This window comes from Equus przewalskii, chromosome 9 (assembly GCF_037783145.1).
Source record: "Equus przewalskii isolate Varuska chromosome 9, EquPr2, whole genome shotgun sequence".
In the NCBI taxonomy this organism is placed as follows: Eukaryota; Metazoa; Chordata; class Mammalia; order Perissodactyla; family Equidae; genus Equus; species Equus przewalskii.
Window position 1 is genome coordinate 80,720,070 of NC_091839.1, and position 25,711 is coordinate 80,745,780.

The following is a 25,711-nucleotide window of genomic DNA, read 5'->3' on the forward strand; positions in this document are numbered from 1 at the left end:
ATCATCACTTAACATATTTTATTAAATCACATCTCAAAATAAGATTTCCTCCCTTCCTTTGGCCACAACACAAACTGCCTTTCATTTCAAACTTAAAAAAAAAATATCAAAAGAAACTCCCATAAAATTTCACGTTGTTTATTCTCACAGTATCTTATGGATTTCAAAGTTATTAAAAATATTTTTCTGATCCTCACAATTCTATGAAGAAGGAAATTCACATGAAGGAGAAGACAGGGACACGATCCTGTGAAAGGTCAGCTACCGAGACAAGGGCAGGGAGAGGCAGTTAGGGTTTGGCCAGCGCTCCTGGCCTCCGGACCCCAGGACCCATGCTTTTTCCACCATAATGCACATGTGCTGAGTTCAGAAAGGTGGCTGTTCTGAAAAACAAGTTGTTTTTAAAAACTGCATAATAAAAACATTTTTTATTCTTTTTAGTACCATAAAGCTCACTTAAGGACATCTGTCTACAGAAAATCAGTTGATTCTGCAGATTATCCTTGCTAGTGAACTAATTCCTTTCACCCATTCCACCACCCAAAATCTCAGAACTCTGGAGGTTTAAAATCAGAATACAATAAAACGTTCTTTTTCAATTAATAGTTTAAAGCTCATTAAGTAATACTAACAGAAAACTGCCAATTCTGATAGTATGAGAAAGTTCTTTGAAGCTCATTTTACCTTCCTCAAAACGGAAACCCCCTTTACCATCAGCTGTGTTTACTGAGAGTCATTCTAATTCCTAATTTTTGCCAAAATGTTTTCTTTTCCTTCCTTTGAAATACAAGAATCATCATGTTTCCGGCTTAGATGTAATCTACCTTGTACAATGAGTTATATAAGGATATCACAGAATCTCTGTGAAATTACAACTGAGGATTCATTTTAGATTTGCTGTATTATTTAAAAAGTTTTGCATTTCTATCAAAAATTAAAACCTTACGAAATACTGAAACCTTGAAAACAATAAAAATAAAATTTAACTGGGAAAATAGTTCCTAATTTTAAGAGCTGGTCAAGGGAATAAGTGTATACTTGCCAAAGACATGCAAAATAAGTGGAAAAATACAGTCCTTCAAATATCATTCAACATGTAGAAGGACAACAGCTAACCTGACAGATTTCTTAACCAATACTGAAGTCATCTGAATAATTTTACGATTTTGTTTAAATCAAATATCTTGATTGTTTAGGATATACTAAAAAGTTAGATTAAATGGTTGGCCATCAAGTTTAATATATATTTATATGGTTTAATGGAGAGTGCAAACAAAATATGGAGAACACAGAAGCTATTGATTATTTTTAAAAATGATATCACTCTCCCACATCAAACTCCAAGTCTACAATGAAAAAAGATGATAAAGGGACTGGTTTGGTGGCTTAGTGGTTGAGTTTGCGTGCTCTGCTTCGGTGGCCTGGGGTTTGTGGGTTCAGATCCCGGGCACAGACCTACATACCACTCACAAGGCCATGGGGTCGCAGAGTTCCACATACACAACAGAGGAAGACTGGCACAGATGTTAGCTGAGGGTGCATCTTCCTCAAGCAAAAAGAGGAAGACTGGTAACAGGTGTTAGCTCTGGGCCAATCTTCCTCACCAAAAAAACAAAAACAAAAGATGACATAAAGATTACATTAATAAAGTTATAATAAGAAAATGAATCATTTTATTTTGTATGACTCTACTTATCAATGAATATGAATTAAATTTAGCACAATGCTGTGACAAGATATACTAAGTACATGAAAATGAAACATGCTGTCCTTCAAACACAAACGTGCAAAGATGACATGACTACCCCACTGCCAACAGAACCAGCACTCCTGCTCATTCCGACCCCATCACAGTGGCTGCCTTTATTTCTTACTGAGCAGTCCACATGTTAAAATCTACTCTGTAATAGGGACTCTTGAGATGTTGAATGGATCTGGGATTCAGACAAACTATCACAGAACACAATTTCTCTGTAGAGAATCTCTAGATGTGACTTTTTTTGAGACTAAAGACCACAGTTTCACTGAAACCAGACCTTAAAAAATCTAATAACCAGTAAACACAGAATTATATTTAAAGGTCAAAGAAAAATGTAAGTTCATTAATCCTCAGAAAATACCCCCTTGACACCTCAGTTTTAACAACTAAATCTGTTCCAAATAGTCCTGTTCAGGTTATTTCTCCGCAGTATGTCACAGGCCTCTATAGCTGGTAAGAAAAGACAGCCCACAGCCAGAGGACCGCCGGGCAGAATGGGAGGACAAGGGGCAGGGATGATGAGCGGCTGCAGCACAGCCTTGCCAGCGTCTCGAGCAGGCATCTCTCCACCCCTGCACTGTGCCCTCCTCGAGGAACAGGCAGTTGGGTGTGGAAGGATGGGAAGGCCTGAGCTGGGAGTGACACAACTGCCACTGGCTACGTGAACTCCAACAAGCCAGCTCTCTGCTGCTCAGTGTCGCTGTGAAGGGACGAAAGAGCGAGAGTTTCAAAGGCGTAGAAAACTCTAGAAAGATTTCACTCCCTATGATTTTCATGTTTATCCTACTTCTCAGAGTCTCACTGAGGATTACATGAGGATATATATAAATAAATTTTTAGACAAACAGAAGTTGCTGTTATTGTTTAATAGATTTTCTTCAACATACTAAAGAAATATGGAAAGTTTTGAGATGCAACATTATGAGCTACAACCTACAATTTAAGCTAAAATGTTAAAATTAAAATTTTTTTCCAGCTCTATTAAGGTATAATGGATAAGTAAAACTGCAGTTTTCTTTCTTATACAAATTACTCAGGGAAGATTTATAGTTTTAATTTTAATAGGATTAGCTGCTTTATTATTTTGTAATTAAGAACCTGGAGTCACAGCCCAGTGAACAGGCCCTAAAGTGAGTATCTAAAGAGTTGCATCCAGCTTTTCCCGTAACCCACCCCTTGCTCAGACATCAGCTGCAGTTTTTAAAAACACATTTTATCCTATCTCTTTCATACTCATACCTTTGGCTAGCTCTATTTTATCCAGAGAATAAAATGTGACTTGCTTAGTAGGACACAGTTTGACCCCAATCTACCTTTGCAGATTCAGGTCTTCTAAACATACCCATCTCACCATTTCCATCACCTAAACTGAGATTCAAACCGCCCTCCAGCCAAGTCAAGCTCTCTTCAATGGTACGTTTGGCTATCTGCTCCACGGCTCGGCCTCTGCCTGCAGATGTGACCAGTGACAAAGACAGAAGCAATGTCACGGAGGGCTTTACAAGACAGGGCATGGGCTCTGCAACTCCTTCTAATTGTGACAGAAAGCCAGGTAAGAGCTTTAGGCAGGGAAGTACAGGGAGTGGAGGGAGGCAGAGGAATCAAGACAGCTCCTAGTTTTACCTAACAACTGGGCTAAGGTGCTGGGAGCGCTGGGCCTGGGCAGACCTGTGTGTGGCAGGGAAGTCCAAGTGGAGGGAAGGGTTTGGGGGCGAGAGTTCTGCTGGGACATGTAAAGTCTGAGAAACCTCTTTATTCCCCTCTTTATTCCAGGGATCCTTGGTTCATGCTGTGACTTTGGAATCTATCACACTCTGACATAATTTGTTGCATGCTCACTTGTCTCCACAGCCAGACTGTAAGTTCCTCGAGGGCGCAGACTGTAATATTTAGTCTATATCCTTAGGAGAGGGCCTTAACAAAGTAGCCACTCAAAGTGATTTTGAATGAATAAAGGTTGTTCCAGAAACTCTGAAGAGTACAAACCAAAGAAGAGAGATCTTCTTTTCTAGCAGTCTCCATTACCTAGAACTCTCCCTGAATAAAGTCGACAGAAGTGACAGCAGACCATAAATCCACTTTGGAGTCCAGCCTTCCAGCAGATGAACTCACGCACCATTTACATCAAAACCAGCCTGTGCTCGTAAGCCTCTAGTGTGAGGGCTGGAGGGCCCATACTGACCAGCTCTGTGTAAAGAGCCTTTTACACTGTACCAGGCCACCAGCTACAGACATGACTTGGATATTAAGATAGGTTTGCAGTAAGACTTTTATTTCTAAACATCCTATCTACATTATTTGTTACCATAGTCCTGTATTTCAGATTCTAATAAACTATTTGTATAGTCAGGAACACTTAACTATTTATCTCCTTTTAAAACTGGTTTGAATATTGAATAGAATCCCAGAATTTTTAAGACAGAAACTGGCCAGATCCAGAGCCCTCCATTACCAGCAGGGACGAGAAAACTGATGCCTGAAGAAACTGCTCGAGATCCTACAGTCATTTAGAAATAGAGCCAGATGTAGAAGCTAGTTCACCTGTTTTCTGGTGCAGGATTTCTTCCCCACAAAGATTGACTTCTTAATAAAATGGATTAATTTGGCCATTTTGCAATGGACTACATACTCTGCTTTTATAATTTTTCTACACAGCAATATCCCAATATAATTTTATAGGAAGGATATGCCTTAAAATGAGGTCAGGCATATTAATAACTAAAACATAATCAAGTGAAGCAGCATTACCACGTAGCATACGGCTTAGTGGGAATGCTTCTCGGATAGTGAGTGCACATCTGAGAGCCTCACTCAAGGCCACGGAAAAGTGAGGGTAAATGGAGCCTGTCCCAAGCTTAACTGTGAGGTCTGCAGACCTTGCCTTTCTCACATTCGGCTTTCCTTTTAGTCTTTATCTTTATGCTTTATCTGTCTCAGTGGTAATCACTCTTCCATTCTAAAGCACTTCCTATCTGTCCTCTCTGCTCTTTCCCTTTACAGAAAAGGAAGAACTTTGTATCTGTTATCTACACCTTGTAGGCTGGTAAACTTAAAACACGACTCGAATGAATTTTAATCAATGTATTAACTCAACCAGACATTTATGTTCTATGCCTTTAATCCTGAAGTGTGGAATGAAAGATATGTTCCCAGAAGAATTTTAGACATCAGCAGAGAGATGACAGGGATCAAGTGGTGAAGACAGCTTCCCCGCCTCCCCCCAGGCATTAAACTGACATGGTCTAAAGGCAAACCAAGCATCTAGTTAGGGTGCAGAGAATGAGTCTAAGGGGTAGCATGTTGCATGCCCTCCACTGTACGTAAGAATGATCCACACTATTGCTCCAACTTCTGGAAGATATCTAGAACACTAGAAATTTAAAATTTCTAAGGTTTGGGATAACTTAATTATTATAGTGATTTGAAATTAGAACTCAAAGTATTTTCAAAGCTAGCATACACATACTCATCATGTTTACAATGTAAGTATCTCATATTCATTTAGTACCTTAAGCTTGCAAAGTGCTTCATATGTGCGATGTGATTTGAACTTCAACAATATATAATGCAAACATGATTTCTAGTTTTCAAATGAAGATTCTAAGGTTCACAGGTAATAAGGATAATAAAGGGCACGGCCAGGACTGAACATAGGAGTTCTTGATCCACGTGTCTTCCCACTGCAATATGTAACTTACACAGCAACATTAAAATAACTTGCATATGTGAACTCTAAATACTTTCAAAGTAGAAAATACTGCCCCCAAATTTCTAAATAAATTACATTGATCTTTTCAAGCTCAAGTGTCTTCTTCTTATAATCCTTTTGTCAAAGATACTTGTTTTGCCATTCTTAGCTGTCTCATCTTTCTAAAAGAATTCAATAATAGAAAAAATACTGTCTAAAACATATAGCTAATGAACAGAAATAGTTGTCTTTCATACCAAAAATACACATTTCTCACCTAGATGCTTTTTCTTTGATATCCTTTGAAAACCTTATTCAAATTAATTTAAAACATTATTCTAAAAATTTGCAATTCTATAATTTGTTTCAACTCAGTGATTCGTGTAGATTTTTGTAACTAGCTTCTCTGCATATTTTATTAATTTACCAACTTTGAAGAAATATGATATCACAGGCAGGCTGCGTCCTGTTTCTGCCAAAATGCACTTTACCTTGGCTTTCCTCGAAATGAATTATAAAATGGGATTATCCATAAACTATGGTCCCCTTATCCAAGGGAAACTGAATCAGACTTAATATTATACATGTTTAAAACTCATGTGTTTTGCTCAATAGAATAGATGTTGAGAGTAACTACTACTAAAGTCACCAAATTCAAATGTGCTTTTGAAATAATGGTAGTGATTTTCAAAGAAAGAAACGATGCTGGAATATGACTCATCGAGCGTGCAAACTGACCATTACAATGCTATGATCCTTATTTCTGAAGAGAAATAAACGATATCCATTGAAAGAGCAGCACTAAACATTTAAAAGAAGAGTCAGAGTAAGAGGGGGCTCACCAGTCTCAGGGAAACCAAACTGGCGCAGGATCTGATGGGCGGCCAGCACGTTGGGCTGTTTTAACTTAGACTGTTGTGAGGAGGCTGACGTTGAAGGAAACGAGAGATTTTTGTTGACCTGTAATAGGAAAGGCAAATCAGAAACTAAAGCGTAATTTCCTGGGTTACTGATGCAAAAACTGCATGAGAAATATTTGCTTACGATGTAAACCAGGATACATGGTAGGTCAAAAGGAGTGGTAATGATTTATATGCTTCGTTTTTAAAGTTTACAAACTTCACAGTTTTTATCAAGGAAAGAACACGGTGGTAATGAAAGTGTAACTATAGGAAAGTAAATCTACCTTTCTAATAAAACAAGTTTGCTCATCATGGAATTGACCTTATTAATAACTTAGAGTGGTCTTAAAAGTTGTGCAGAAAAATGCAAAAATAAAAGTGACATCTTGACTGTGTTCAATTAAGAAAGTTACAATGTTTCACACTGACAATTCTCTAGCATTTTGTGAAACAGCAGGTACTTCCTTTTCAGAGACTGCACAGAAAACACCTGTAATATTCATGTTTATATACATCATGGTGACACAGATAATACAGCTGTAACCTAACTTGCCAAGTGAAATAGTTTCCACTGCATCTTCTTAAGACACTTTTTATAAACAGCATTAAAATAATGATCAAGTAAAATTTCTGTAAGTTAATACAATGTTCTATAACACAAAACCTTACTATGAGTGTTTGAGTACAAGTGTCTCACAGGAACAAAATGCCTAACAAGTGCAACTTTCTAAGTACAGCTATTGTGGGAAAATAAAGGACAGTTCACAAAAAGAGTTTTAAACGTTTAGTAAATTAACCTTGTAACTTAGACTTGATTTCAGCAATGATCTAGTCTCTTCATTATTAATCAGTCATTATATCTATTTTTATCACTTTCAAAAATTATGATAAAATGATCTAATTTTGAAAAATGTGAAAGTTTGAATTTCTAATTTACTGTAAAAAAGTAATCCATGAATTAACAAAGTGTTAAATGAAAGTTTATGGTATGCAAATATCAGTATATGAAAATAAAATAGCTCCTTTCTTTTTTCCTCTCTTTTTTTAAAATAATCAAAACCACATGGAGGACTTCCACTGTATTAGTATTTAAAAATTTCCTTTTGATGTTCTGTATAAGTAGTAGTGGGTAGTGGTTACATGCCCTTTATCTGACTCGTTATTTATATAATGTTTGTAAATACTTCTTTCAAACAGTGATAGTACCTGGTATATGTTAGATTAGGTTTTTCTCTTAAAGCAAAGAGCTTTTACATATTTGGTGAAAAAGTCAATTAACTAAGACCATATCATAATATAGTTCTAAAGTTCCTGAATTGTTATATCACCTTATCAAAAATAAAAATATTTTTCAAAGTAATTAGATGGGGTCAAATGCCACATCAGGGCTTAAAAAACTATCCAGCTTTAAAAATTCTATCAGGAGCTATTATTAAACACTGAGCAAAATTAGTTGATTATTTATAATAATACAATACCTAAAGTAACAATGAACCCAGCTAACATGGTTGAGCTTCATTTTCTATCTTTAAATGGAGATAATAAAAATAGTAGGTATGCTTCAATGGGAAAGTGCTGGGGGAGCAAGAAAGATGAACTGGTATTAACGCTTACCATAAAGCACTGAATAACATATTAAATAAGAAATACACTAAATAGAGTATGTTGGCAAAGGGAAATCATAGCGTGTTATACAAATAAAGTGCTATAAGTATTAGTTTCTATTAACATCACCGGAAGTAAGGGTAATTAGGAAATGTAATATAGGATGATGATACAGTATACTTTTCAGAGTGCTATACTTTTAAATGGAAGTACTATATACAGAATGATATATTTATCACTTAACTATTTAATCCACTTCTCTTTTTAGAATCATTTTTCAGTTTTACTTCTGTGTTCTTGAAAATTTTTATCCTACAAGTCTAACAAGACATTTTGAAATCTGGTGTAAAAGAACAGGTATATGCTGGAGAGAGACACAGAGACAGACAGACAGACAGAGACACACACACACACACACACACACACACACACACACAATGCTTTTCAGTCTTCCTCTTCAGAAATTTACTTGTGCTAGAACAAAAAAGAATACCAGGAAAGCTAGAATAGGATACTTAAATGCCTCTGCCCAAACAAAGTCTTGTCATTCTTTTTAAATAAAATGCTGTTTTTTAAAAAAAACTATAATCTACAATTACATGTTCTTAAGTATTTTTATAATTCTGCTCTTTCTTGACATATTTCTTTAGAGACTATTAAATGTCCATGAAGTGATGAGTGGCAACATAAGAGGGCAGATAACAATTTCTAAGGTGATTTGTTAATTGTTCTAGTGACTTGAAATTTGAACTCAATATTTTCAAAGCTAGCTTACACATATTCACTCTTTCATTTAGAGGAAGAAAAATAATAATGACTATTAAATAGAGTGAAGCAATATCTATTTTTGAAATATATGCTGTGGAAAAGAATTGCTTAATAATTTTACAACAACAGAAAGGTTGGCTAAGATCGTCTACCCTACAACAATCTACCGTCTTTTCACAACACACTTTTCTGCTTGCTTCATGCAAAACCACAGTCTGCCAAAGTCAGTTTAATATCTCCATGCTGGGGAAAACTGAAAGCACAAAAATTTAATGAAATTCATAATAGAGGAAAAGAAAAAAAAAATCACCTAGAACTTCTGCCAAGCTAATCAACAAAACTGTTTTGCCTACTCTTTCAGGGTATAAGCAGCTTGTAAAATATGGAAATACTAATTCTCTAAGAGGGGGTTAATTTTCATGTTAAAAATGTCATTGCCCTAACCTAAAATTGAATGCGCAAAACTAAACAAACTAACAATTAGTTTATCTTTTAGTGATCGATTAAATTTTAAAACCATTGGAAGAGATAAGACACACACTTCCATATACCTATAAGTCTAATCATTTTAGCTGACCTTAGATTATATGCTACATTCACCTCAAGTAGAATTATTTTAATTTCCTGGGTGATAGGAATGTCTTTTGTTCTAATGAAGTGACTCCTGTTGGGCTCCTGGATAGGTGCTGCTCACCAGAAAATCCAAGAAATGATTAGAAGCTTGGAATTTTCAGTGCCATCCCCCATTTTCCAGAGAGGGGATAGAAGTGGAATTAGTAACTGATCATGCCTGCCTGATGAAGCCTCCATAAAAGTCCCAGTAGTATGGGGTTTGAAGGGCTTCCAGGTTGCCGGGAGAGTGGGGCGCCTAGAGAGGGCAGAGCAGCCACAGACCTCTTCCCACGTGCCTGTCCTATGTACCTCTTTCATCGAGATGCTCATCTGTATCCTTTCTCATATCCTTTTAGAGTAAACTGGTGAACAGTTGGGTAAACTGTGTTCCTGAGGTCTGTGAGCTGCTGTAGTGATTAATCAAACCTGAGAATTGGGGGCGGGGGGCAAAGCTCTGACTTACAGCCTGGACTTGCAACAGGCAAGTGAAGGGTGTGGCAGACTCGTGAACTGAGCCCTCAACCTGCAGGATCTGAAGCTGTCTCTGGGTAGGTAGTGTCACAATCGAGTTAAATTGTAGGACATCCACCTGGTGGTGCAGAATTGCTTGGTGTGAGGAAAACCCCCACACGTCTGGCGTCAGAAGTGCTCTGAGTGTGGTAGCAGCATGAGAGTAAAGACGACACACATGAGAAAGATTGTTTTTTCCTGAAAGAGGCAGTTTTCTAAAATTTCCAGTAATGAAATTCCATAATTTCTTTTAGTGGCCTACTGTAGCTTGTACTACTCCTAAAGTCAAGCCAGTCTTGTGAATACTGTCAAAATAATAAAACTTAATTTGCTCTTTTGCAATACCATGAAGAAATAATCGTGAGCATTAAAAAAAGAATTAAAAAAAAAACCTCTCCAAATAACTGAAAACCACTATTCTACTCAAACTTCAACTTAATCTTTCCTCTTCATGATAAAATATCCAAACTTTTTTAAAAAGATTTAAAAAAATTATCTTTTCTGGATTCTCTGTTTTTTTAAACCTTTTTATTTTTCATTCAATAGTATGTTCCAAGAAATATCAGACTATAACACAGATCATTATTTTACCTTTACAGCATTCTTCAATAAACTTTAGCTTGGCTGCATTCATCTAGGCTAGATGATATTAATAACTGAAAGAACGGATAAAGTCCCCTGGCTTCAAGAAGCTTGCAGAGGAGTATGGAAACTCAGACAAGTAAAGGTTAGAGGTGGAGGCCATACTACATAAAATCTAGAAGGAAGGAAAGAGGAAGGAAGGACAGGAAGAAGAGAGACGAAGGAAAGAGAGTTGCTTTTCCCTGAGGGAAATCATAACTTAATTCTGGAAAACACAGCAAAACTAATTATAATTTAAGACAGAAGAGGTCCAATTATATAACATGCCAAGTAGGAAAAAATATGTCTGGGAACATGAGAAAAACAGATTAATTCCATTTGTGAGGAATCACACAAAGCTTAATGGAAATAAAACTCGAGGCAAGACCATTTCTGATGTGCTTCAAATCCAGCCCTAAACAAGAGAAAGAGCAAGGAAACCGTAAACCATAAATTCCTCTGGAGATATTCTAGGGCTGCTGCAATCCACAGCAAGGCAAGTTGCTATCCTGGAGCAATCAGAGGAAAGCGCGCTCATCTTCCCACCATCAGATGTATATATGAGCACCTGCCCATGGTTTCTACCTACTCGCCTATCAAAGAAGATGAACAACCCCTTCTCTTAAGGCCAGTTTCTCCACTAGTATTCAGGATTACACTCCCTCTCACCTTTGCAAGGACTTGAGTCCAGCCATTACCGCCTCCGTGGCACATTATCAACTTCTCCGTCACCAGTGAGTTATTCCCATCAGCAAATAAATATGCTTGACTACTGCCCATCTACTATTCCCCTCCAGCTCCTCTCTGTTGCCCAGTCAAAACTTCCTAAAAGAATGGCCCACACAGGCTCTGCTTCGTTGGCTCCTTTTGTCTTCAACTCCTGTCAATTGTGCTTCCGTCCCCGCCACTTACTGAAAGCTTCCATCAGGGTAACCAAATGCGATGGCCAATTTTCTGTCCCTTTCACTCATTCTCTCAGTAGCATGTGACAGCCAATCACTCCTCTTTCTGGAATACCTCCTCTCGGCTTCCTTGACATCCCGCTCTTGGACCAGTGCCTTGGGTGTTTGCTGTGCTCTCCTCAGGTGATCTTATCCAGTCTGACAGCTTAAATACAACTCCAGCCCTGACTTCTCCCCTGAGCTCAAGACTTATATATCCAATCGTCTACCTCACAGTTACATTCCTATCCAAAACTCCACTCCTAAAACTTGCTTGCTCCACTCTAGCATTCGTCATCTCACTAAAAAGCACTACTAGCATCTGTAGAATTGCTGAAAGCAAGAACACAGAACTTACTCCTAATTCCTCTTTCCTTCACTCACACCACATCCAATCCATCATACCTCATCCTGTTGAATCTACTTCCAAAATATACCCCAAATCTGTCCACTGCCCTTGTCTTCGATATTACCAAAGTTAAATTAATTAAACAAGGAGACCATTACACTGAGTGGCTCTAATGCTGTGGTGCCTACATGGGCAAACCAAAATCTAAGCCCTCCTCAAGGTTAGGCAATGGAAACCGAAGGACAACCAATCACAGCCAACTAGGCTTTTAGCTGTAGCCAATCACCAATGTCCTTGCTTTACTTCTACCTTTTCTCTATAGAAGTCTTTCCGAAGCTCCTGTTGGTGAAACACTTCTAACAATTTCTGATTTGGCGTTGCCCAAATGAAATAGATTTTTGCTCAAATAAACTCAAAGTGTTTAATATGCCTGAGTTTATCTTTTAACATCATCCTAGTCTAGGCTAGAATCTCCTCTTTCTTAGACTACTCTAACAGTCTATTAACTGGTCTCTGCTTGGAAGACTCATTCTCCTTTTAAAACCCATTCTCACATTCTCCCCAGCCTACCACCTCAACTGCTTGTTTCTCTGTAATTAAAACAACATCCTGACTCTTTACTGCTGAACGGTGGCAGACTACGCCACCTCAAAATATGCTTCTTAGGCAGGAGGATTATTTCCAAGAAACTGAAGACATAGGAGTTCTGAAAACAGAGTAGATGCTACCCTTTTGTAAGGGAAACTTACATTAGCAAGAGGGTTTAAACCAGGAAGAGCGCTCTTATCAGAGAGAACTGTTCACCTGGGAGGCTTATCTGCACAGCAGGGCAACCTCTGCATACCAAACATTCCCTCTTCCCACCTGCCTATGAGTGGCCTTCCCCCTTTGAAGCCCCAGACCCCATCACCTTCCTAGGCTCAGGGTGGCACATAAGCTTCAGTTAGTTGCCTGGCAGCCTTTGGAATCTCACATCTTTGTGTGGCTCCTATATGCACGTAATTAAAATTGGGTTTTTTTCCTGTTAATCTGTCTATGTCAATTTAATTCTTGGACCAGCCTCACAACCTGGAAAGGCAGAAGGGAAAGTTTTTCCTCCCCTACATTCTCATGCTTGCAAGGCCCCTTGAAGGCCTGCAAGATCTCCTGACCCCCTCCTCAACCTTGTCGGGAAACCCTGATGCCCTTGCTTGCTCACTAGACTACCTAAGGCCAGCGGTCTTCTCTCTGCTCCTTGAGCTCTCCAGTCTCATTTCTGGGTGAGGACTTCTACAGGACAGAACTAGCTCCTCATTAGGCGTTTCTCTCTGAGGGGCCTTCCACGTTCATCTTTGAGAGTCACTCTTTGTCCCAGGGGCCTATTTTATTTTCTTCACATCATTTATTGTCTGAAATATCTATTTCTTTTTTTATTGTTTGTCTCCCTACAATAAAATGTTATTTCCTGTTATATCCCAAGCACCAAAAAAAAAAAAAAAAACTTGTTAAGACACTCAATAAATATTTGTTTAAAGAATGTTAATGGAAAAAAGGACTGAATCTTCCAACAGTATAAAAATCTAGCTGGGATTTAGGGAAGAAAAAACTTAGGTATGTGGTGAAAATTTATTATCCTGGATGTAATAGATGAGAAACCACATAAATACACTCTTTTAGGATTAAAGACTTTTGACAATAGTGCCAAGTCCATTCAACAGGAAAGAACAGTCTTCAACAAACGGTACTGGGGTAACAAGATTTCATTCCTCATGCAATGGGATGAAATTAAGACCCCTACATCACAACGAATAAAAAAAAATTATAATAATCACAGATCTAAATGTAAGAGTTACAAAAATCTTAGAAAACAGAAAAGTAAATCTTTGGGACCTAGGGTTAGACAATGGTTTCTTATATGTGACACCAAAAATATAACCAACAAAAGAAAAAATAGAAAAATTGAACTTCATAAAAATTAAAAACTTTTTGTTTTAAAAGACAGAAAGTGAAAAGACAACCCATGGGATGGGATAAAACTTCGCAGATCCTCTATCTGATAAGAGTCTGGTATCCAGAATACATAAAAACTCTCAAAGTGAACAAAAACAAAAAAATTTTAAAGAATGGACAAAGGATTTGAACACACATTTCTGCAAAGAAGATATACAAAAGACACATCAAAAATGCCCAACTTTACTAGTCATTAGGAAAATGCAGATCAAAATAACAGTGAGATATCACTTCCTACCCACTAGGGTGCCTATAATAAAAAAGACAGAAAGTAACGAGTATTGGCAAGGATGAGGAGAACCTAGAATCCTTATACACTGCAAGTGAGATTCTAAAATGGTGCAGCCACTTTGGAAAACAGTTTGGTAGTTTCTCAAAATGCTAAGCATAGAGTTACCATATGATCCAACAATTCCACTCCTACATCTATACCCTCTAGAAATGAAAACACACAAATACTTACACACACATGTTCATGATAGCAGTATTCTTAATAATCCAAAAGCAGAAACCCAAATGTCCACAAACTGATGAGTGGGTAAATAAAATGTAACACATCCATACAACAGAATCTTACTTGGCAATAAAAAGTAGCACTGATACATGCTACACATGTAGGAACCATGAAAACATTAGTGAAAGAAGCCAGTCACAAATGATCACTATTGTATGATCCCATTTACATAAAATCTCCAGAATAGGCAAATCTATAGAGTCAGAAAGTATATTAGTGGTTGCCAGGAGTTTGGTGGTTTGTGTGTGTGTGTGAAGAATGAGTGCTAAGAGATGTGGGGATCCTTTTCAGAGGGAATGAAAAAGTCCTAAAATCAGATAGTAGTGATGGTTACACAACTCTGTGAATATGCTTAAAAACCAGTTAATTGTACACTTTAAAAGGATTAATATTATGATATGTGAATTATATCTCAATAAAACTGCTATAAAAAAAGAAATAACTAGGGGCCAGACCGGTGGCCGAGTGGTTAAGTTCGCGTGCTCCGCTTTGGCGGCCCAGGATTCAGATCCTGGGCACGGACATGGCACCGTTCATTAGGCCATGTTGATGAGGCGTCCCACATGCCTCAACTAGAAGGACCCACAATTAAAATGCACAGCTGTGTACTGGGGGGATTTGGGGAAAAAAAAGCAGGAAAAAAAAAAAGAATAAAAAAGGAAGATTGGCAACAGTTGTTAGCTCAGATGCCAATCTTTTAAAAAAAAAAGGAATAACTAAAGACACTAGTAAGGTTAATCTTTTCAGATCTCGATTAACTTCCAAATACCTCGTCGTATTTCCAATGAGTGCTCATTCAACTTCTGTTAAGTGCTAGGGATACAAATATGAATAACATAATCGTCCACCCTCAGGGCATTTCCAGATTAGCAGAGGACGTTCTCCATAAAGCCTTGCTAAATATGTGCAGCAGATTCTATCTGGACATTCAGATAGCATTACAAAAGAAGGGCATACAGTATATTTGTAAAATAAAGAAAATACCTGTGAACTGCTAGTCAGAGAATAAACTTTTTTTGACTCCAGTTTTCTATACTACTTAAGAAGATTCAGTAATCTTGGACCTACAATCACTACACCAATCATTGCTATCAGGAACTAGTTTCCTGAACAGCTGCAGCCCAAGTCAGACTATAGCCTGTTCTCTTCTTCCCCTGTCTTCCTTCCGATAGTCTATATTCCATACCCTGTTGACTTGTGATAATTAGGTTAAAAAGTGATGGTTTCTGACTGATACTGGACAGCTCAGTGATGGGGTAAGCCAGTGCTTTCTGACACATTTCCTCCATAAGATGCCCCATGTAGAAAAAGACAATAGCCTACTTACTTCTATGTTCCAAGTACCTGCCACATGGTAGCAGGTGTCTACTGAGTAAGACAGTATTTCCACTGTACTGACATTACATAAAGCAGTCTGTGAACATACTAATACCACTTTAATTCCTTCCCTTCTGCATGTCTCAACCTCTTACTTTGTGACGCATATATTTAATAAATGAATGGATGCCTAACTATTCAACTGAATTTCAGGAGTGGACAGAAGAAGATGGAAGCACAAACACGTTGTGCCATTCTGACTCTTAAATTAAAATTTATTTTCTTGACAACCGAATTAAAGGTTATATCCAAAATAACCTTGCTTGTAAAAGGAAGAAAGCTGCTGTGTTGACAGCATCTCAGAAACAATTTAGTTGAAACTGTTTAATAATTAAGAGCCTTTTTGTATACTACCGCTTTTAGACTAACTCTGGGGTCTTGGGCAAATCATTTAACCTCGATAAGCCTCAGCTTCTTCATTTCTAAAACCGGAATAACAAGAACATCTAACTGGGATTGTTATGTCTCTCAGGACTGTTATCGAGGTAAACGGGAAAAGAAGAGTGAAACCTTGGTATAAGGACCAGGAGCATTACCAGCCCAGTACGCCATTGCTATTTATGTGCAGATTGCATGCATCGCGAGGCTTATTCAATCTACTCAGCATACACCCACTACAACCATGTGGGTGTCTCTTACCTACTAAGTACCACATAATATTTTTCTCAGAGAATGAAATGACTTTGTGGTCCTTAACTGAAAGTAGACTCCCATCACTTAGTATTCTTCAGTCTTCCAGGCACGAAGCTCACTAAATTCTAAGGTTCCAGTATTATAATTTCTTGATAAATTCAAGCTCAAGTAAGGAAAATACATCTCTCTCATTAACTTTTGTAAAAGTTCTATTAAAAACTATGAATGGCACATATCAATTCTTTGGTGCATCACAATGAAAACTATAGTTTTAGAGTTATCTTCCTGGTAACAAAAACTACTTACCTTTGCAGCACAGGCTCGTATCACCTCCTAAAAGAAATACAATACCGTAAGTAAAGGAATATTCATAATTTCATTTTAATAAAATAGCAACTCTTTTCAAAACATTCAGATGTTATTTATTTATTTATTTATTTTGAGGAAGATTAGCCCTGAGCTAACATCCACTGCCAATCCTCCTCTTTTTGCTGAGGAAGACTGGCCCTGAGCTAACATCCGTGCCCATCTTCCTCTACTTTATATGTGGGACGCCTGCCACAGCATGGCTTGACAAGTGGTGCCTAGGTGTGCAGCCTGGATCCGAACCAGCGAACCCTGGGCTCGCCAAGTGGAATGTGCGAAATTAACCGCTGCCAGCCCCTCAGGTGTTAATCTTTTAATGACCAAAATCAACATTTGGAAGAGTTTCTTTATCTATCACCCTGCAGTTGTCACTCTGCATTGTTTCCAACTAGCTGGAAAGAGAGTAAATTAAAGAAAAAGACTTCACGATTGTTCTTGGTAAATCTAACTCGCCAAAACAAAAGGCACTGACCACCAAGGCTGTGGAGGGCCCACACGCACGTGCCTCAAGACAAACTGTCCCCTCCATAAACTTAGGACAAATATGAAAATTCTGTACTAGAACACTAACGTGTCTAAAAGATGCACTCTGAATTAACTGCAGTATATCATTATCTCTATAAATAATAAGACTCAGAAATATAATTCCCATATTAATAATTTATTTCAGAGTAATTCTAATAATAAACACTACTGAATGGTAAAGTATATGCCAGTACTGAAGGGGCTACAGAAAGGAACTGCCTACAATTCATGGGACAAGGCCAAGGAAAGATCATTTTTGAAAAAGAAACTAGTAAAAGTCAACATGTAACAGATGATTTGAAAATTTGCTGCTAAGGAGACACAAAAAATACTCAAGTCCAGTTAAGGGTAACCAACACATATCATCAGCCCAGTATAATATTAGAGAAAAATGGTAACAATGTGGAGTTTTGGGGAAAAAAAAGAGAACAAAAAAAGAGGAACATCAATTTTTTAATCCAGAAATTTCTAAGGGAAAGACAGTATGTCTAAAGGATATTAGCAATTCCATCACTAAAAGGAGACAGTAAAACTGACTGTGGGCAGGAATTCTGACTGCCTGGACAGAATCTCAGCTCTCATGCTTCCATCTGTGTGACCTTGGTGACACTGCTTGACCTCTGTAAGCCTCAACTTCTTCTGTAAAATGGGAATAATACTGGCACCCACACTAAAGGATGTTTGTGAGGATTAAATACAATGAACATGTGAATCTCCTGTGGCGTAAAGAAAATTAATCTTTTTTCAAAACTGACATAAAACATTTTTAAACCCATTTAATCCCTATTCCCACGACTCTGCTAACAATCAACTTTTGTAATCATTAACCTGGATTTCAGGTTAATTTTAGAACATGAGAGCAGTCTTGAGTGTTCAGGAAGCTGGAAACGTATTCCTTTCATTTAAGATGTCTTTTAAGTTTATAAATCAACTTTTGTAGGACCAATTACTCTTGGTAGGTACCCTAGACTCTGAGCAACTCTGGATGCACTGATAAGATCAAATTTCTGGATTTGAAAACTTAGGAAGAGTTGTGTCAATGCTCTCAAGATACTGTCTACCCTGGAGGTCTTATCTGGGTTGCAGCATGCCTTCTAGGTATTGCTGTAGCAGCAACACAGTCCAGTCTGTTAAATATAAAACAGTTAAATGATTTATGACTAAATAGTAAAGCTCCTAAGAACAAACAATCATCAGTTTTTTGTATCTTTCACTCACCAATGAGTAAGCATCTATTAAATACCTCCTGAACTGAATTTATTATGAAACTCATACACACAAAAATCACACCCTAAACTTGCACTATATTTTATTAGAAAAACAATCCTATTGTGGTTACATAGAAAGAAGTATCCCCTGTAATGAGTCTTCTCTATTAGACTTCTACATAGAAGACGAGTGGTATAGTCTTTAACAGACTAGGTAACAACCTAACATAAAAAACGAATTGGAGTCTACCAGTATACAATTGCAGGAAACAAGAAAATATAAAAAGAACGGAGCTGCCATGGGAATAAAGATGACATTTTGCTTTTATTCTCATACACAGTAGTCATGCGCCACATGACAGCATTTCAGTCAATGACAGACCACATATACGACGGTGGTCCCATAGGAGTACGACCACGGAGCCTAGGTGTGTAGTAAGCTATACCATCCAGGTTTGTGTAAGTGCACTCTATGATGCTGGCATGATGAAATCGCCAAACCACGCATTTCTCAGAACGTTATCTCCATCGCTAAGCAACACATGACTGCATATACATTCTGAAAGAAAACATACTGCAGATAGCATTTGAAAAAAAGTTGAGTGAATTCTCTCAACATAGGAAAAATACGGTTTTCAAAGACCACAGCAAATAGACAAAGCTTTCACTTCCAAAGGCAGCCTCCGTCTACTTCAATCCCAAAGGAAACAGATTCTCTAAATAATTTTTAAAAGAAAAGATTTGGTAAAAGCTAAATTAATGACTCTAAGAGAAGTAAGTTTTTCCTTTATAATAAATTATCAATTTACCTCCCCCTTGTCTCTGATTTCATATCTTAAAAAATATTTTTTGATTTTATTTTTCCTTTACATCTACTTTCTTTTGTTCTTATATACTTTATTTAACTGAGGAGGATAGTTACATAAAATGATGTAAGAGAAAAGCTACAGACTAGGCTGATTCCAGGACTTTAAGTTTTACAGTGCAAAGATCGACAGATTGTAGGAAACCTGTTTTTATATATCTGTCTCTGAGTTGCTCTTAAGCCTGTAGAGGAAGTCATTTTGCCATGCAAGATTTTAGACTAGGGACACACCTTTTTTTTACCTAGTGAAGAAATATTTTTCTCTAATTTTTAAATCTCAATTTTGTCTATTCATATTTCCTTTTAAAATTTGGAACATCATGCATTATTCACTCATTTAAAAATTTTAAAATATAAAGAATTACAACATTGAAATAAATTTATTAATTTCTAGTCCTATATTCTAAAATTTATACTGGGAAATATAAAAGAAATTCCCCATATATTCCAACTAAACCTAAACCCACAGCCTGAGTGTGATCTGCACTCTGGTATGCCTTAAACACTCTAATTTGTAAAGAAAGAGAAGGAGAGACGAAGTAAGTACAGTCCAGACTCAAGGTGTCTCAGTGTAGCTCCTTGTATGTTTGGTTTAAAGCTGGTCAAGATTTCTATCAAAGGAAGGGGAAAGGGATAATATTTATTAAGTGCCAGGCACTGTGCCCAAAGGTACATGTCTGGACAGTCCCTGTCTTCAAGGATCTCAAGGCTAATTCGAACTAAAGGAACCACTATAGTCAAGGAGTGTCAATATTTTTAAGGATGTGTGAGCTTCTCAACACATTTTACAACCTCTCTTTGAGAAAGATCTTGTAGTAACTCATCACTAACAGAACCGCACACTACTTTTACCCCAGCTCTCTCCTCTTCCTCACTTTCACTGTCTATTTTCCAGTCTATGGGCAATAGCTGGTCTCTACAGCACTTCTTTTCTTAGTACTGAGATAGGACTTTTAAATATGCTTATGAAACATTTGCATCTACTCTTTTTAGAAGTACATGTTTATTTCTTTTATCTATTTCTTTGCTGAAGTCTATTTTTTTTATTGTTTAGTTTTTGCATATTAAGGAGGACGTTGCTTTAATATAGTTTATGTAAATACTTTCCCAGGTTGGTGTGTGTGTGTGTGTGTGTGTATACAACACACACACACACACACACATATATTTTTAAACAGAGAAACAGGACCTGGGCTGGTCTTTACAGAGGATGATAGTATCCTAAGTTCAGTCTATTTATTGCAGTCAGTGATTCTAGAACAAGCACCAGAAAGGAAGTATAAAAGTATAAGAAAGCCTAGTTTTAAGTAACTAACTTACTTCACTAATTAATATTTATTGGCATGGGAATTTAAAAGAGGATAAAAATGGTTTTAAAATTTCCAACTTCTCAAGTGCATAAGATAATGACACTTACTGTGACAGAATCAAGTCTCTGTTTCACTTGCTGCATCTTCATTGAAGAGTTTTCAGTGTGGACATAGTCATCAATCTGAAAAGAGCCTTGATGAGGCAGTTTAGGACACGTGCATAAGGCATCTTGACTTTGGTGTATTCCAGGTAATGGAAACGTTCCATTGTAGCGTTTGAACATTTCAGCCTCTTGCTGGGCAACTGGAAAAATGAGTACATCTTAGTTTAAATCATCATAGCAAGAGCATAGTGAAATAATTAAGCCATGAAATTGTAGCATTAATCAAATGATCGGAAACTGCATAACATATTTTAAATATTGTATAATAATAAGAGAACATGACTGGCAAAATGTGAAATTATTAAATACTATAAAACCATAAAGAAGGAAATATAATAATTTCACAGATAATTTCATGTCACACAGTACTATAACTGACCCAGATAATTTCATGTCACACAGTACTATAACTGACCCTTGAAGGCCAAGCAATATCTTGGTCTGGAAAACATAACAAATCGGGACAGGAGCCTAACTTTAAATATATGTATACAGAAAACATAATATAAAAAATCAAAGGCATAACATAATAGAATTAAATAAAAATTATTCACAAACCCATCTCCCTAAAACTGTTTTCATTTTCTATACCCCTCCTAATCTTTACACGTGTACATTTTATGTAAGACATCAGTGTAAATATAACTTAACATTTTTTCAATTTAAATGCAAACATTTTTCATATTTCTACAACTATGTAATTGCTATTTTTAAATGCTATACCATATCTCATCTAATGAAGCACCATAATTTATTTACACATTCTTCTATTACTAAATATTTACAAAGTTTTCTGTGTTCCCTCATTATAGACCATGTAAGAATAAGTACTTTCATAGTTTAATTTGTTTCTTAAAATAATTCTTTCTTTGGATTTAATTCCCCAGAGCGGCAAAGATGGCTCACAAGGCGAATGATTTTGATGGTGACGACGACCTGATGATGCTTTCACATACATTATCTGTTTTCATCATTTAAAATGAATGAATTTGATGGTGATGCCGACGACCTGATGATGCTTTCACATACATTATCTGTTTTGATCATTTAAAATGAATGATTTTGATGATGACGACGACCTGATGATGCTTTCACATACATTATCTGTTTTGATCATTTAAAATGAATGAATTTGAAAAATTTAAATGCCTGTTTGTATATACAAAGGAGAAAAACTATAAAGTAATCATTTAAAAAAGTATTTCCTTAATTATATAATTTTAAATGGAAGGCCTTTCTAAACGTGACCTGAAAAGAAATTGATACAACAAAGATTCATAACATGGACTCACAGATGAGCCTTCAGAGATTCTGTGTACTGAAGGCACATACAGAAATATGCTGTGTATATATAAATGTTTCTGGAAATCAGGTCCATAACTTTTATAGGATTATCTATCAAAAGACTGTATGAGTCAGAAAATGTTAAAAATCGTCAATACAAAAAAAGATGGACAGATTGTACTACATGAACATTTAAAGATTCTTCATTAAAATAAAAAAAACTACTGTAACCAAACTTAAAAAGCAAATGATAGGTAACAGAGTTCTTCCACCTCTCGCCAAAATAGGGTAACAGGGACCAGATTTGTTCTCCTGTTTGAAACTACGAAAAGTAGACAAAACATACAGACATGAAAAAACAAAAAACTTTCTTTACAGACATGATCATCCATGCAATGCTAAGATTATACTGAAGCCAGTGATGGATACAGGGAAGAATAGTTAACGGGGTACACACTCTCAAGTCCTGGCCCCACATTTGTGTAAATAACCTGGAAGGAATCTGAAAAATAAGCCACTAGAACTGATAATCAACTTCGGCAAGGTTCCAGGATACAAGACCAGCACACAAAAATCACTATATACAAGTAACAAAGAACAGGAAATTGAAATTTAAAAAAGTATATATCACTTAGAAGGGCATAAAAAATAGGACACACTTTGGGAAGAATCAGATGAAAGATGTGAAAGATGTGTACACTGAAAACTACGAAACACACTGCTGGGAGACACTGAATAAGAACCTAAACAAAGAGACCATCGTGTTCACAGTTGGAATAGTCACTATCGTTAAAATGTCAGTTCTCCCCAAATGATCTGTACATTCAATGTAATCCCACTAAAATTCCAGCAGGTTATTTTTGGGGAAATTGTCAAATTATAAAATCCACTTGGAAACGCAAAGGACCTAGAAGAGTCAAAATAACTTTGAAAAAGGACAAAGGGGACTTACACAAGCTGATTTCAGTTCTTCTTACAAAGCTACAGTAATCAAGACATTTTGTGACTAGCACAAAGACAAAGAGATCAAGAGAACAGAACAGACAGCTTAGCATATAGGGACAAGGTGTAAAGGTAATTCGATGGAGAAAGGATAGTCTTTTCAACAAATAGTGCTGGAGCAATTAGACATTTATATGTGAGAGAATGAACTTTGAGCAATATTTTACTCCTTGTACAAAAAATAACTCGAATCACAAATCTAAATGTAAAACCTAAAACCATTAAGATTTCTAGAAGAAAACATAGAACATTTTTGTGAGCTTGGATTAGGCAAAGATTCTTAAATATAACACCAAAATCCATAAAGAAAAAACAGATAATTCTGGATATCATCAAAATTTCAAATGTCTGTTATTCAAAAACATTAAGACAACTGCAAGACAATCCAAAGCTTGGGGGAAATGTCTGCAAATAGCGTATCTGATAGAGTGCCACTTGTACACAGAAAACCTACCTCTCACAACTCAATCATCAGGAAACTAATGAGCCAACTTAAAAGATGGGCAAAAGACCTGAACAGACACTTCACTAGAGAAGACGTATGGATGGCAAATAAGCCATCCATAGGTGAAAAGGTACTCAACATCACTAGTCATTGAGGATAAGCAAAACCAAAATGAAATAGCACTGTGTGCCTATTAGAATGGCTAAAATTAAAAAGACTGACTATGCTAAATTCAGCAAGGCTGTGGAGATACTGAAACATTCCTGCACTCCTGGTGGGATTGTCAAATGGCACAACCACTTCAGAAGAAAGTTTGGCAGCTTCTTAAGAAGTTAAACATACATGTGCAATAGGATCCAGTCCTTCTACTCTTAGGAATTTATTCAAGAGAAGTGAAAGCAAATGTCTATACAAAGACTTGCAGATGAATATTCATAACAGCTTTATCTGTAATAGCTAAAAACTGGACACAACCCAAATGCCCATCAGCAAGTGAATGGATAAACAAACTGCGATATAGCCATACAATGAAACAAAACTCAGAAATAAAAAAGATGAACTATTGGGGTAGCCCTGTGACCAAGTGGTTAAAATTCCACATGCTCTGCTTCAGTGGCCCAGGTTGGTGGGTTCAGATCCTGCGTGCAGACCTACTCCACTGACTAGCCATGCTGTGGCTGTGTCCCACATCCAAAACAGAGGAAGACTGGCACAGATGTTAGCTCAGGGCTGGTCTTCCTCAAGCAAAAAAAGAGGAGAGTCGGCAATAGATGTTAGCTCAGGGTGAATCTTCCTCAGCAAAAAAAAGAAAAGAAAGAAAGATGAATTATTGATAAACTTTAAAATATAGATAGATCTCAAAGTAACTATGAATGAAAGAAGCCAGATAAAAAGAGCAAATGAGGGGCTGGCCCCACAAATAAAGTAGAGGAAGATGGGCACAGATGTTAGCTCAGGGCCAATTTTCCTCAGCAAAAAGAAGAGGATTGGTGGTGGATGTTAGCTCAGGGCTAATCTTCCTCAAAAAAAAAAAGAGTATACGACACGAGGGGCCAGCCCAGTGGCATAGCAGGTGGGTTTGTGCACTCCAGTTCGGTGGCCCAGGGTTTGTGGGTTCGGATTCCAGGTATGGACCTGTACATCAATCATCAAGCCACACTGCGGTGGTGTCCCACATGAAAAATGGAGGAAGATGGGGACAGATGTCAGCTCAGGGACAGTCTTCCTCACCAAAAAAAAGAGAAAGAGTATATGACACACACTGTTTCACTTAAATACAATGCTAGTAAATGAAAATTAATTCATAGTGATTGCCTGGGGGGAGGGGAGGTAGGAAGAGCATACCACGGAGCACAGAGCACCTTGTGCGGAGGATGGATGTATTCACTCTCTGAATTGAGGTGACGGTCTCACAAGTGCACTATCAAAGTGACACTTTAAATACACGCAGCTCATTGTGTGTCCATTACACCTCAATAAACCCACTCACACAAAAAGCAATGACCAACTAGTGATGAGAGGTTAATATTTTAATATGCAAAAAGTCCTCATAAAATCAATTAGAAATGAATAATCTAACAGAAAAATGGGCAAAAGACCAGTACAGAAAACTCACAAAAGAAGAATTATGTGGCCAATAAAAAATATATTCAATCTCACTAATAATTAAAGAATTAGTAAGGAAAAAAGGTAAATTAGAAAGTAATGCTTTTTTTTCCCTGCCTGTTTAACTGACCCTTTGTACCACAAGATATTTTTTCCTAAGGAATAAATTGAATAAGGGTAGCCAGGTGGGTACTGAAGTATTGTTTAAAATATTAAAAAACATAACAGTGAAATTGTGCAACAACAGTTGCTTAAATAAATTATGGCGTATTCATTTAATGAAAGGGAACTCAGCCACTAAAATTATGTACGGAAGTATAATTATCAGGACGGAAGACTGCTCATGATATATTATTTACTGGAAGAAAAAAGTTTATCAAACAATATAACGAATATATGAAAAGATGATCACTTTTTTCTTAGTTATCAACCTTGTTTTCACAACCATGAATCTGAGACACATAAAAAATTTTATTTCTTTGACCTTTGTATTCATGTCCTACTTTGTTCACAGTCTAAATGAAGAGAACTCAGTGGTAACTGGTGGTCTCTCGTAGACCTGGACAAGGGACGCACCAGGACGGCATCCAGGGAGAAGACCCGCCCTTTCAGAGACGCGCCTTCCTCAGCACCAATCGCCGTCCTCACACAAAAGTGCAGCTGTTTCTA

General features: G+C 37.0%; 1 protein-coding gene across 48 annotated transcripts in view; it reads right to left on the reverse strand.

Moving 5' to 3' along the window:
• AHI1 (Abelson helper integration site 1) overlaps positions 1–25,711 on the reverse strand; it is a 180,137-nt gene that overhangs the window by 90,840 nt on the left and 63,586 nt on the right. For all 48 annotated transcript variants that reach the window (XR_011522165.1, XR_011522167.1, XR_011522166.1 and 45 more), the window contains 3 exons: positions 20,650–20,846; positions 16,575–16,601; positions 6,290–6,407 (listed from right to left, as the gene is read on the reverse strand). Coding sequence is in view for 39 of the 48 variants with exons in the window: in XM_070557277.1 (XP_070413378.1) it covers positions 6,290–6,407; positions 16,575–16,601; positions 20,650–20,846 (342 nt within the window). In the remaining 9 variants the exon portion in view is untranslated. The remainder of the gene's footprint in view (positions 1–6,289; positions 6,408–16,574; positions 16,602–20,649; positions 20,847–25,711) is intronic.